Raw genomic sequence first — 15,182 nt, 5'->3', positions numbered from 1 at the left:
CACAGTGTTTTAACTGGTCGAGTGCATGCACTCATGTTTTTTATGAATAGTTTTCATTTCCTCTTATATTCTTATTATCATCAACCAAAACTGCACCCCCCTTCATCCTGTTTAGAATCATATCAGTCTTTTTTTTTCCCAGTTGTAGTTAATTCTGCAGAACAGTTTGGTCCACACTGCCTTTAGCATTTCCGCAGTAGTCAGCACTGTCCTGTTTCATTTTGAGTTAAACCCTCAAACCGTTTTGATTTACGAAAAGCAGAACGGAAAATCCCACTCATGGAGACCAGACTGGGCATTAGAATTAAAAAATATGATGTTATGGTTGAAGTATCTACAACTGGGGAATTTTTATTTTCTTCTTCTTCTAATTTACTTCTTTTTTTTTTCACCACACTGAAATTAATCCACTAAGGGCCAAAAAGTTTTATGGATCATACTATTTACATAATATATTGTTTTGTACACCATTTTTATGTTAAAAACCGGCAGCTGCAACAAGCCTTACAGAATGCCATTTTAGTAACTTTTTTGTCATTAAATTAATGTTGAAAAATCAACATCTTTGAGACATTAAATTTCTGTTACTGCATAAAAATATATACATAATAATGATAATAATACAATAGAATATGATTGCTTTTTTGATCCTTTTCTGAAACCACAGTAAATAATAAAATGACAAATCACAATGTTACAAACACAAAATACCATCAGGTTTACACAGATGACAATTACACTAAGTATAAATTGATGCATTCCGCATAAAGACTCCATTGTCCATAAGTGATTACAAAAAAATAGATTCTAAATAAATGAAAAAAACAAACAGATATGATTGTTCATGCAGGGAATTCTGAGAATGCACATTTCCCCATATTATAAGGCAATACATTTTACTTGTCAAAAACACAATTTTAACAATATTTTGTTTCATTTTAATGATATTTATAGTGCTTTTACAATATTTATTTTGTATACAATATATTTAGTTAATCGGCTAGCAGGTTGTTACTGTAGGTATTACTGTTGTTATTTTTCTCTGTTAAAATGATTAATATTTTTACAAACACTGAGTACGGTAAATCAAATTGGTATAAAGTATGACGGTATATAATGAGTATATAATGGAGTATTATTGTGTGGAGCTGCTTGTACATTGTTAATTTAACAACAGGCCTACTAGCCTATTGTTATAATTATTATTAAACAAACAAAATAAATAGTAATTAGAGATACCATAATAAAAAAATATTCGCATTTGTCACACTTTCCATGTATTCTTCATACTTGCCATACCATTAGGCTACATACTATAATATAAATTGTCAATCATCTCTCTCTCTCTCTCTCTCTCTCTCTCTCGTTCGCTCTCGCTACAGTAGCCTATGTTGGTGAGTTAAAGCGCAGAGAGCGGCAGCGGCACTATTCAGTCACTGCTGACAGTGGAGTGGAGTCCTATGTCTCAGCGCTCCTCTCGGGATATTCTCTTCAGTTGGTCTTTTGAGCGCTTTTCCTGTCTCTCCTCCTGTCTCCAGACCTGTCTCCCCCCCGCGCTCCTTTAATCCGTGTCGCAGTGAGAGAAAGGGAGAAAGGGGAAAAGGGCGCGGAGAGAATAGCGAACCGGTCCCCGCATCATTCCAGATGGCTGCCTCTGAATCAGTGGATGAGATTGGGCGCTCGGGTTCAGAGCTGTAAGGAGCTGGTGTTCCGGAGAGAGGCGGCTTTGGTGTGACAGCTTCCCGCTCAGCTGTGCCTCAGGTTCGGCTCAAGGTAAGAAAGCTCGTCGGCCGGACATGCGGCTTATTTTGAGTTACGTTTAGTGTTGTAACTTTGTACTGATTGGGGTGCTGAACGTCTTTGTTGTGTGTGTAAGATTTAGAGATATGCTGTGCTGGAATGTCACATTACCGGTATCGACCGGAGATGCTGTGCGTTTAATTTCGCTCGCGTTGTATTTAACGGCTTTAACAGTCTTAAATTTTAATAAACCAGATCTTAAAGCGCGATTGGTCTCCGGTTTAGTTTGAAGAACAATCGTTAATGCGCACCAACACATGCTCATGTAGCCTACATGTTTGACTCCATCGTCTTGGGCTAATTGAAAAGTATTTTAAAACATTTTCTAAAATAATTTTCTAGCTTACAGAACACCGTAAACATTCTAACTGTCATTGTCTTTTTAGAAACATATAGTGTTGAGGCTACATGTAGGCTACTTGTAAATTTAACCTACGTTATGTTTGTTTATTTGTTTCTAAACAGTCGACTTTCATTTTCTCTTTTTGTTTTAGACTTTTCCTCTGGTTATTTTTAAGATACTAAAATATGGGTAGCTTATTTGGGTTTTTAACCAAAATGTATTTAGTCTGTTAAACATAACAGGACTGAGAAAAGATATGTAGGCCTATTAGGTATTCATATTTAGTATTAATGCAAGTTAATGTAGGCAAAATATCTCATCTCTGGCGATGTTTCCTTTTTAAAGAATGCGCCGCCTCGCGGGGAAACACGCACACGCGCGCGCGCACATAGGTTAAGGTTTCACTATATTAGGGAGGACATCTCTAGACGCAGTGTTTTTTTTAAGGTGATGATATTTACTCAACCTAACCGTCATACAAAGCTGTTGACGTTAGGGTTAGGGTTATGATTTGACCAATTTCTGAGCCTTTAAAATTGTGAGGACCACTTCAAATGTCCACACTAGGTTGCTTCACTGTAAAAGTATTAGCAAGCATTAGCCAAATCTGCACACACAGGATTCTACACTACACTTGTTGATTATTAAGTTTTCAGTAAATATGGTAGAATAGTAAAGTATTAATATAGACATACACTACAAAAAAAAACAGTGTTTTGATATAGAATGTCTTGTAAATGCAATTGCTAGCATGTCACAATCTAATCCACTCTCCAAGTAAACCTGTGCTTGAGTTATGATACTGAACTAGGAACACTCTTTTGGTAATCAAAGTTTTTCTTGCCTTATGAAATTCATCCCCTGACTTTCTTGAATTCCCCTGTGATGTTCCAGTGCAACATTGTAATCTGTTATTTCAATCTTGTGTAATTAATGTTCCTTTAATTATGTACTCCGATATCACACCGACCATTACATGCACATAGTCTCGCACACACACATAAACAAAGTGAACAAGTGCACTTGTTGAATGTACTGCATTTGTATAGTTTATGAAAAAATATCTCATAATTTATTTTCCTACAAACCATCCTCATTGTATTTGTCCCCTGTGTCTACAAGAGGAAAAAGAAAGTGTACACTTTAGCCTCCATCCCTTTTTCCGCAGTAGCAACTTTTTGAAGACAAAATGTGGTCATGTAGATTACCTGAAGTACATGCAGTATATGTGTGACACTGTCGATTCCTATTGGACAAATGATGAATTTCTCCCTTAGAGCCACCCTTAGGCTCCTACAGGCTCAGCCTCCAACTTCCTATTTATATACAGCCAATCACACACTCCTCCCGGGAAGTGTTGGCCACAGCTGGTGAAGTGTTGATTGAAAACAACCTGAAGGCTGACGGCTGAATTGCCCCTCAAGAGCATCCATACACACCCCTGATGAACACTTCTGTGAGAGGAACACACACCTCAGAGATGCTTAAAGTTGTACTAAAACATAAATTTGCTTGTCGTTTGTCATCTGTCTTCTCTCCAGGTTTGTCGGGGGTCAGGAGAAATCTCAGGACATGGAGGGTTGCTAGTTGGGCGAAGGACTCATTTCGGAACCAGCTGGTGTCGTAGGCTGAACATTGTGCCACATTATCAACCAAAAGCGGCCTGTCTTGGAAGCAAATTTGCCAGTTTTGTGAGATGGTCACATGACTGCAGCATGATTACCAAAAAAGGCAATTTGCATCTTTAGCCCGCCTCAGTGATCAATCAGAGACTCCCACCCACACACACTCCCACACATGTGCGGCGTTTGCCATGAATCTGGCCACCAAGCTGCGGAGGAATCTGAGGAGGCTGGTCATCCTCCTCGCCACCTTCTGTATGGTCAGCGTTTTAGTCTCCGCCTACTACCTTTACACAGGTTCCACCCAAGAACTGGATCTCGCGGACCGTGCCATAGGTCCAGACTGTGCTGACCTCCGGGCCCTCCCTTTCCGACAGTCAGAGCCTCGGACGGCAAAACCAATCGATCCGTCACGCAAGGATCCAGTGGTGCTGGTATTTGTGGAGAGTCAGTATTCTCAACTGGGACAGGACATCATCGCCATTCTAGAATCCAACCAGTTCCTTTACCATGCCGAAATTGCACCAGGGAAGGGTGATATCCCACCTTTAACGCACAAAGGCCGGGGACGCTATGCACTGGTCATCTACGAGAACCTTCTCAAGTATGTCGGGATGGATGCATGGAACCGCGACCTGCTGGATAAATACTGCGCCGAATACAGCGTTGGCGTCATCGCATTTCACCGTGCAAGTGAAAACTCCCAGCCTGCACTGCAGCTGAGGGGTTTCCCCCTGACATTGCGAACAAATGTTGCACTTCGAGACTGTTGCGTAAACCCACGCTCACCTCTGCTCTACGTAACACGGGCAGAAGTGGATCGAGGGCATTTACCAGGAGAAGACTGGACTGTGTTCCAGTTCAATCACTCCACGTATGAACCAGTGCTATTAGCTAAAACTCGGCCTGGTGAAAGTGCGGCGGCCCAGATGATCCCAGGTTCCCAGGGTCTCCATGCTACCGTCGTGCAGGACTTGGGTCTCTACGATGGGGTGCAGCGTGTGCTGTTTGGACATGGGCTGAGCTACTGGTTACACAGACTCATACTGGTGGATGCCATCGCTTATCTCACAGGCAGGAAGCTGTCACGATCTCTGGAACGCTACATCCTGGTTGACATAGATGACATTTTTGTGGGGAAGAAAGGGACGAGAATGAACGTGAATGACGTGAAGGTAAGAGGGGGTTGAAGAATATGTGTGTTAATTTGAGTACATTTCAAATATAATATTTTATTAATTTATTTCAAAATAAATAATAAGAAATACTTATAAAGTGATTATTTGGGCATATATCTACCACAATATTATTTCCAACCTGTTCCAATTATTCGCAAAAGACAGAAACAAGACTGGAAACTGAGCTCTGATTAGCGGTGTGGGATTTTTGGATGCAGCATTTGGTGAAAATTGTGAAAAAACATTCACATTTAGTAAATCAGACTGTGACTAAATATAAAAAAAATAGACTAAATATCAATTAGTCTATTTGGTTGATTTTTAGTTGCAGGTGTTCATGTCTGATTTACTAAATGTGAATGTTTTCGTGAGGACAATAAGGGGATGTTGTGTGTGCGTGTCACTGAATTGGAGTGGGTGTTTGAGTTGGCCTCAGTCTGTATAAAGAGGCTATTTAGAGGGACAAGAGCAGTAAAATGGTGTTCATTCTCTCTTTCACATACTCATTCATAATCTCGTTCCCACGTTTGGCCCCTCTCTGAGGCTGTTCAACAGATTGAAGAGCTGCTCACACTCCATTGTGAGATGACTTCATGACTTCCAGAGCTTTCAGTTTCAAGTGCATGCACATTGAGTGTATATGAATTAATGCGGACAGTAAGCAACAATTAGAAATGGATACAATGCAGGTATGACATCACTTTGTAGGACAAAATATCCATCGTCCCAAAGTCAGTGGGTTTTTTGAATGGGATTTTGACACAAGCTTGCGACACTTTCATGTTTTATTCTACGGCATAAATACACCAGTATTACCCCAGTTGTAATTTTTTAAAGCTGTTGTGTGTCTTGAAAAAGGCGGTTGCTAACAATTGGCTAAATGGGACTAGGCAGAGGCTGTCTGGGAGATTAAACGTCATTACACCGAACAGGTAAACTCAGTCCAAGCCTCATTATGCTCATAAGTATGCTCTTATAAACTATTCTAATTCGAAATCAAAAATGTTTTTAGATAAAAACTGAAAGTTGTCGGAAGCTTAGTGGTGGTGATGTTGAATTCGTGGGAATGTGGTGTTTATAGCCTTTAGCTTTTTACTTCTGGTGATTGCATTTAGGCTTCAAAATTCATAAAAGTTGTTAATCTGTGAAAATTATCTTGATAGACAAAACGTGTAAGTATGATACACGTATTGTTGATCACAGATCTTGTTTTTTTCGATAATCCAGAAGCCTTTGGAAAAAATCTATTGGGTTTTTGTTGAGGGAACCAGGGTGATGATAACTGTCGGTTGGCCTACAAAGTGATGTCATACCTGCACCACTCTATAGCAGAGAGTCAAATATTTAAAGGAATGGTTCACCTATGAAAATTCTGTCATTAAAAAAAATTAAATAAATAAAAATGTTTACCTTTATTTAACCAGGCAAGTTACTTAAGAACAGCCTGGCAAGAGAATTAGATCTCCTGAAAAACATACAAACATATTTTACAGTACACACATATATACATTCATTTAATACATTTGCATGCTGTAATAAAAACACTCCCTAGTAGTTTTTAAACGCAGAGATTGAAATATATGATTCCAATTTCAACGACTTTTGTAGTAAATTCCAGTCATCAGGGGCAGCTAAACCAAAAGCTGAACGGCCATAAACAGTTTTCTTCTTTTTTTGGATAGTTAAAAGAATATGATGAGGTGATCTGGTTGTATACGTTCTATTGTGAGGTTGTAGCAACTCTTGAAGATATTTGGGTAATAAACCTAATTTGACTTTATAAATGAAAACACACCAGTGTATTTCCTGTGTGATGTGTAATGATGGCCAATTTAAAAGGGAGTACAGTTCACAATGATGCGTTCTGTAAGGTGCATTAGTAATCAATCGAATAGCTGCATGGTACAACACATCTAATTGTTCTAGAGTCCCTTTACGAGCACCCCTATAAACTCTCCGTCTCTGTAGTCGAATAACGGTAAAACAGTGGTTTCAACAAGATATTTTTTGGATAATTTAGTAAACGGAGATCTATTTCGATATAAGAAACCAAGTCTTGATTTAACTTTCTTCGAAAGATTTATTATATGATCAATGAAAGTTAAAGAGCCATCGAGCCATATTCCGAGATATTTGTATGAGGATACCATTTCAAGATTTGCCCTAGTCAAGGATGTAATACCTTTGTTACACTGGTTCTTTTCAAACCACATTACCTTTGTTTTTGCGCTATTCAAAACTAGGTTTAAATCATGGAAAGCTTCTTGAATACTATTAAAACTATCCTGTAACTGTTTTAAAACTTCATCATTCGATGATCCTATGGAGTAAAGAATGGTGTCATCAGTATAAATGAATAAAAGTTTTCTCACTATAGATAGCTTGGGAAATATTATTTACATCAATTGAGAATAGGGTAGAAGCTAATACAGAGCCTTGAGGAACACCTTTGGTAATAGTTAGGGGCTTAGATAGCTCTTGTTACATGTTGGGATCTACTAAAAAGATAACTAGAGAACCACGATACAGTTAAATTAGATGCACCAATACTACGTAATCATTATTTATTTATATTGTTCCAAACCTATTTGCTGTTATTTTTTGTGGAACTCAATGTAGAGTTTTATGAAGGATTGTTACGCATCTCTTGCCAAAGTTCATAATGAACTGTCAAAGCACAGAACACACCATAGAAGTAGTTCATTCAACTTGTGTGCTACATTACAAGTCTTCTGAAGCTATCTGATAGGCTTTTGTGAGAAACAGTCTAAAATGAAACGAAATGACTCATTTACTCACTCTCATGTTTACTCATTTCTTCCTTCTTTGTAACACAAAAGGAGATCATTTAATGAATATCCGGTTGGGTGAATTTAGTTCAGTGGCAGTGCATTCTGACTCACTTTATGCTTAACAAAGCACTTAAAGGGTGTCAACAACAACAAAAAGTAACTGCAGATTGCTGATTGTTTTCCAAAAGGTTTTAGTGAAAAACAATCCAATAATTAAGTATGTACAGTAAAATTGTGATGGTTGCCATTGATCTACTGTGCACCATGCAGCACAACACTCTCCTGTCCAGTAGGTGGTGTAAAAGCAAAATCCTTCTTCTACTTCTGCTGATTTAATCAATTATAATCAACTGCGGAACCGCAAAGCCTTACGTCACAGCAGTCTGAGGACAACAACACCAGGCCATCAGTCTCACACCGGTATTGGGGTGGAGCCTATAGTGTCATTAAGGGTAGGTTTAGTGGTTGGGTGAGGTTTGCATTCGTTAAGGTTCAGCTTATAGTTATAGTAAAGGATAGGGTTAGTGGTTGGGGCGGTTTACATGATCGTCAGCGCCACCCTAACTTTAGGTCTGACACTGTTGGCCTGGCGCTGTTGTCCTCAGACTGCTGTTATGTGTTCTGTGGTTCTGCAGTTATCGTAGACATATTTTATTTTAATGCCGGTTGTCAAATCACTGTAAAAAGGTACATTTCTGCCACCTACTGGCTGACGTGTGAATTACCTGATGGCACCCAGGAGAGCAATTGGCTTTATGCACAGCTGCACTACTTCCTGAATTTCAGCCAGCTCCTTTGTTTCCTGTCTGCCATTATTGGACAAACTGATTAATCCAGGTGTGTCTGATTATTGTTGTTGTGACTACAGAGGTCAGGCACACCTGGATTAAACAGTTTGTCCAATAATGGCAGACAGGAAACAAAGGAGCTGGCTGAAATTCAGGAAGTAGCGCAGCTGTGCATAAAGCCAATTGAGGCCTCTGTGATTATACTGTAAAATTGTTTAAATGTTCTGTTGTGACAAATGACTACTTTTATGGTGATTTTTTGTCCTTTTTAAAACTTGATTGCCACTTATGACTAGGACGTTGGTCAATGGAATGAGTTGCTTAAAATTTCTACTAAATTCTACTTTTATGGAAAACTAAAATAAAAAATAAATTTTCTATTCCCATCATCTACAGACATGCATGCCCTCTTTTAGTTGTTTTTGTAACCCTTTCTTAAATAAAATGGCCTGTACTACACACATCTTTCATGATCATCTTCCAATGATCTTTCTGATCATTTTATAGGAAGCGGTTTCCATAGATCTAATCAAAAACTTTTGGTACTATTAGTAATTACTAATTAGGTATATGCATATTTTTGTGGAGTTTTTATAAATATTTAATAAGGTGGGTTGCCCAACATTTACACATCTTTGTCACAAATCTAAAACTGACTGGCTTCAATTATTTTAAATTTTTGAACCCGTTGGACACAGGAAGTGATGACACATTCTTTATGGTTGCTCCTTATGGGTCATTTCCTTGTTAGCTGTCTCTCGGTTTCAAACAAACAGACTTTATAAACATATGGTACCATTACCTAGTGTGGGTACACATTTAATTTCCGAATCTAATGTTCTCTGAGAAAGGTTAGTGGCTAAGCACGTGACACCTCCCCAGATGTTGCTGGCTAAGAATGTGCACTGTCAAATTCTTCCCGATTGGTCTGAGCTAATTTAGACCTGGCAAATGAGCCAGTGGTAAGATGGAGATTCTGGAGGGGGTGCTCAGGGAGAGAATTAGAGCTAGTCGCTCTGGAGCACGGCTGGAAATGTCAGCGGAAAATTCCCGGAGGATTCTGGGGAAAAACAAGGCGTGTAGTGATGGGGGAGAGAAGTGGGAAGGCTTTGATCCACCAGCCATTGTTTTAGTCACTGTAACTGCTGGTTATAGAGAAGAATCTGACTGTTTATGGCAGGCTGTCTGAATCCAGAACAGGTGCATGTGTTTGTGCGAGTGTGAGGAAAGGCTGATACTAAGCCAGTGGAATGAAATGGCAGATAACAGCTAATCAATGGAAAACCCATGGTACTCAACTGGTGGGTGAGACCCAAAAATGGGACACAATTCTGTTCCGATAGGCTCAGAAGGGAAAAAACTATGCTAAATACCAAAAATAAAATAGAACTAATCTAGTCATTTAATCACATGTTGTTAGGCTAATGATCTTATAAGGGAGGAGAAAACGTTTCCATATATTTGATGTGTATTGGTAGAAACTGATTGGTAGAAAGTAGCTGACATGCCCTGATTCTCGAAAAGCAGGTAAGAAAAAAAAAAAGATACAAAAAAAAAACATCCCAGACTTTGTTAAATATGTGTTCATGTAAATTTAATATAAACATGGTTTTTGCACCATTTGATCAGAGTTCTAAAGCAAAACCAGTTGAGAGCCATTGATTTGTAAAATATCACCAAAATTCTTGTTCTCCTTTAGATTACTTCATACATTAAATGCCTTTCCGATGATTAACATCCTACAACAACTACTTTTTGACTTTTGTCATAAATAAGCTCATGTCATGTATTTGTTGAGAGTGTAAAGATGAGAGAGAGAAAACAAGAGAGAGAGTGAGACAGAAAGGAACCCTGTGTGCTCTAGATGTAGGTGTTGTAGATTAGAATGTCACTCTTAGTGACTGGTTGCCATATCTCCCATCAGCCCATGGGGCAGGCTGAAAAAACAAGGGACACCAGTGATAAATGACTCAATGCACACTTGCACACACTCACAAACACAAATGGGATTTACCCTCACTTTACGTGAGTGTGTGTGTGGATTCCCCAAGCAGAGATTGTGCTGAAATTGCAGTTAAAGTGACCTTGTGTTGGTGGTTGTGTAACGGCATTTAAGCACAGATGTGTGTATGTGGAACTTTGCATTTGCACGGTGGTGTGTGTCAGGCAATTGTGTAAATGACAGCATGTATAGCACTGAACTCACCTAGGTTTTTTTATGAATTTCATTATGTACACTTGGGCAATATATTGCAGTAATATTTGCAGTGATATTGCTGATCATTTTGGCATGGAATTTTTAATATATTAATATATTCTAATATATTTAATACATTAACTAATCATATACAATACCATTCAAAAGTCAGTAAGATTGTAATGGTTTTGAAAGGAGTTTCTTATGCTCACAAACTCTGCATTTGGGTTGTTGACAGGACATGGCATTTTCACTGTCACACTAGATAAAAATGAATATAATTAGTGCTGTCATCGTTTAAAATGCAGTAAATGGTTAAATATTTCTTTGTCTTACATGGACCTATTCATATAAAAACTGCTTTGCATACATCAGGCATAATTTTACAAGTGTCTATTTTAGTAAATGGCAATCATTTTTTTCATCCATATATTTCTAAAAGCGTAGGAATTTGATACATTTTGTCATTGAAAACCATGTCCTCCGATGTAACACCAAATCCTGATTTTAAATTGGGCAATTCCACTGACAAGTTTAATTAGTTGAAGGACCCCATTCAAGGTCATGTTACTGTGAAGCCCATGACATGTGCACATGGTAAGATTTTGTCTCAGAATTATTCAAATATTTTACTTTTTTGGAACCACAATAAAAGTGTTAATTTCTGTTGTCCTTTGGTGCGACACCCCTACATTTTTATTTCTTTAAAAATGTTTCAGTAAAAATGTTCAAAAAACATTGAAAGAATTGACAAAGTTAGTTACCCATCATATATTCTCAAAAATCAGACTTCACACTACATATGCATTTTTTTTCTTCAAAAATTGTGTTTTACAACAACAACAAAAACATTTTTTACTGCTTATTTGTCAACTACCCATTTATTTAATCAAATTAGAGTAAAAACAATATTATATAGTAATATTATATAGTAATATTGTGTAATATATTTACTTTATATTACTTAAACAATTATTTAAAAATATTTTTTTCTATTTCAATGTATTTTCAAAATGTAATTTATTTCTGTGATGGCAAAGCTATATTTTTTGCAGCCATTACTGCAGTTTTCAGTGTCACATACTTCAGAAATCATTCTAATATGCTGATTTGATGCTCAAGTGATTGCTTATTATTATCATTGTTGAAAACAGTTGTACTGCTTAACAATGATACACTATTTCAGGATTTTTTGATAAAGTTCAAAAGAAATGTATTTATTTAAAATATTTTTTTTCTGTAGCATTGTAAATGTCTTTAGTGTCAATTCTAATTAATTTAATGAATCCTTGCTAAATAAATGTATTAAAGTCAGCATGAAAAAGAAGTTGTTCTCAAAGAAGAAGAAAAAATGTAGGATGGGACTTGATTTGTCCAGCGGGGATTGGATTGGATTGTTGTGGTTTACTATTGGTCACTGTGTAGCTTTATAGCTTTATAGAAAATGTATATAATGTATATAAATAGATATTGAAGTTTATTACTCTGCTTGGTTGTGGAAAACGATTGAATGGCTTAATTATTTTTAACTGGATTTTGATTGAATTTGACATCCTGCATTAATTGTTTTGAATCTAATTGGATACAAAGGCTGTTCTTTGAAACAAATCACTCTTTTGCCATTTAAAAGCAAATGCATAAATAACGAGATGTAACTGTTAGCTAAATCTTGTGGCTCTAGTACACTTACAGCAGGTCTATGTGTATGTGTGTGTGGTGTGTGAGTGTGCATGGTGAGTATGATTCTTGGCTTTAAAGCAGCATATAGATGAGGATAAAAGACAAAGCTGCCACTTCTTCAGCTGCACACTGACTTCAACATGTACTGTAAAAATCACAGTGAACAGAATCACAATATCAAAGCTATACCTGCACACATTCAGCCAGAGACAGAGAGCAGAATCAAAGTGACTCTTGAAGCCTCCCTCTCTCTCTCTCTCACACACACACACACACACACACGCGTGCACACACAAATATGGGTTAGAAAACAGGGGAAATTAGATAGAAGAACAGTACAGCCACTCATTTCTGTTCCAGATACTTAAGAGAGATAAAGTGATTTAAAGAGACCTGATAAATACATGATGGTGTCAAAAGGTTCAACAAGCAGAAAGATTAACAAAATAGAACAAAGATATTGAAAGAATATATTGGAAAAACATGTTTTACAAGAGCTTCTGAGGCCCACAGGACTTATGTAGAAATGTATTTATATAATATTCCTTGTTAATTCTCATTTATTCTCATTTTTTGTTGTGAAAACCAGTGAGTAGCTTACAGTGAAATTTGAATATGGTCTTGTGTATCTAGACCTTTGACTAAACGTCTTAATGTCTGGTCCACAGTGAAATTGCATCAGGCCAAGAAACACCCACTTAGATTTGGGGAGACCTTCTGTCTGACATGTAAAGCTACTGTACAACTTTTACTTGCTGTTTATGGGCAGATTTTTCTGATAGGCATCAATCTCTACAAACTGTTGAAAACCATATACCGAAAAGTAGCAGAAAATATGTATGGACTTCGCACAGTCATCTCAAATTCTACCCTCAAGTGCTTATTGTATCAACCAGTACCTTGTTAACATGACTTTTCTTCCCTGAGGACTGATAAACTACCCTGTGAGCCTTTACTCCCGGAAGTTGTCAGATTAGAGTTTGCCAGATTGAGCAAATGCTTTCCAGTTTTGTGCGCAATATGCATCAGACTGTGCTGTGGGTGGTTCATGCTGTTTTTCAAGTTTTGGTAATAATTATGCTAAATATTTAATGGAGTGTCTATTTATACCAACTGCAGATAGCACACCTTGTTGGCAAGCGCTATTTACACTAGCTCCGCCCAACAATGCCTGGTTCGGCTACACAAGATTTAAAAAGACGTGTATAAACTAACGTCTTCAGTGGTGTAGTCAGTAGAGTGTAAGTCTCATGGAACTAGGTTTTGAAACGATCGACCACGGTTCGAATCTGCCTTTTGCCGAGCTCGCTCTTCTCCCTTTTCACATATCACATCGGAAAGGCATTTACTTTCAATAAAAATTACGAAAATGTTCTTAAAGTGGAAATAAAGTGCCTAATGAAATGTTTAATAATAATAATAAAAGGATTTATTGGGTAGGGTTAGGGGTAGGTGTAGGGAGGGCTATTATTGTCCCATTAAGGCGGCATCCTTTTAATCATTTTATTAAATATAATAATTTACACTCTATGTTATATGTTGCGTCCTGTGAATTTACAACAATACTATTCTCTTTTTTGACTTTTCATTTTATTTTCTGCAAAAATGAATACACACATCAGAGCAGATTGCCTTGCAGTCAGCACTCCAACATGTTGTCTTTTCCAATCCCATCCCCCTCTCTTTTCTGTCTAATCTAAGAAGTAAATGCAAAAAATGCCACAAAAAAAGAGGGCCACACCAACTTGGACAGCCACCTGCTCCTTAGACTGCATTTCTGGCAAAGTCCCAAGTTCAGTGACAATTTTTGTGTATTTTGGTCAGACTCTGATTATCAGGAAAAGCTCCAGGTCAGAGATTTTGTAATTTGTGGACCTCGTCAGTACTTGATTGGTTAGTGTGTGCTCTGCTATGCTATCAATATGACAGATTTAAAGAATGCTGTATAATGTGAACAGTGCAATAATTTTGGTAGTTCAAAAGTCACGCGAACCTGACACTTTTAGAGCAGATTGAAACTGAAGCATCAGTCCGATGTTAAATCTGAGATTCAGGAGGTCAAATACAGACCAACCAGAGAAAAACTCACACACCAGACCTATTTTCAGAAAGTATTGATCCAATGATATTTCTGCTCTGAGTAAGATGGAACTGGTGTGTGTGTTTCCGTTAAAGGGCTACGTAGGTTGCTAAGCAGCTGTCTTCATTTTCAGCCGCATACTCACAACAACGCTCACATGTGTGTCCTCTCGCACTTGACACATTATGAGCTTTGCTGGGGAAGCTACATGCCAAGCTGCAAGCTATATTTAAAGCTACTAAAATTGTTAATACATGTTTCTAACTACATTAAAGATAAGGTAACCTAATGTTATCTTTTAATGTTTATCTTCTATCTTTTAATTATTAGATATGATTCAGTTGAAAAGAGCAAAGGATATCAGTTACGGCATCACAACATTAGTATATGAATACGCATACATTTACACTAAACTAATAAAACTAATAATTTGCATAATTTATATAACTGAGTTGAAAACATAGTGATGAACAGCAGTACCATAGCTAAATTAATAATTTTATTTTGCTAGAGAAAAGATTATGTAAAATTCCAATTGAATCAGTGTTTTTAAATTAAAGTCTGAAAGAAACAGACTTACCAAAATTAATCATACTCACCATTTGTGTGATAAAGAGATATTCTAGTGGAGTGCATTGGGAAAATAATTTTAAATTTTTGGGGGGTAAAAAATGTTTTACTATTTCCAAGATTAAAAATCAT

General features: G+C 37.3%; 1 protein-coding gene across 1 annotated transcript in view; it reads left to right on the top strand.

The window, feature by feature from the left end:
- Positions 1–1,388: 1,388 nt before the first annotated feature.
- ndst3 (N-deacetylase/N-sulfotransferase (heparan glucosaminyl) 3) overlaps positions 1,389–15,182 on the top strand; it is a 103,334-nt gene continuing 89,540 nt past the window's right edge. Inside the window, exons 1-2 of the mRNA XM_079811504.1 lie at positions 1,389–1,773; positions 3,685–4,940. Coding sequence (XP_079667630.1) covers positions 3,957–4,940 — 984 coding nt within the window. The 5' untranslated portion in view covers positions 1,389–1,773; positions 3,685–3,956. The remainder of the gene's footprint in view (positions 1,774–3,684; positions 4,941–15,182) is intronic.

Source organism: Gobio gobio (genome assembly GCF_949357685.1).
Source record: "Gobio gobio genome assembly, chromosome: 3".
In the NCBI taxonomy this organism is placed as follows: domain Eukaryota; kingdom Metazoa; phylum Chordata; class Actinopteri; order Cypriniformes; family Gobionidae; genus Gobio; species Gobio gobio.
This window is presented reverse-complemented; position numbering and strand designations above follow the sequence as displayed.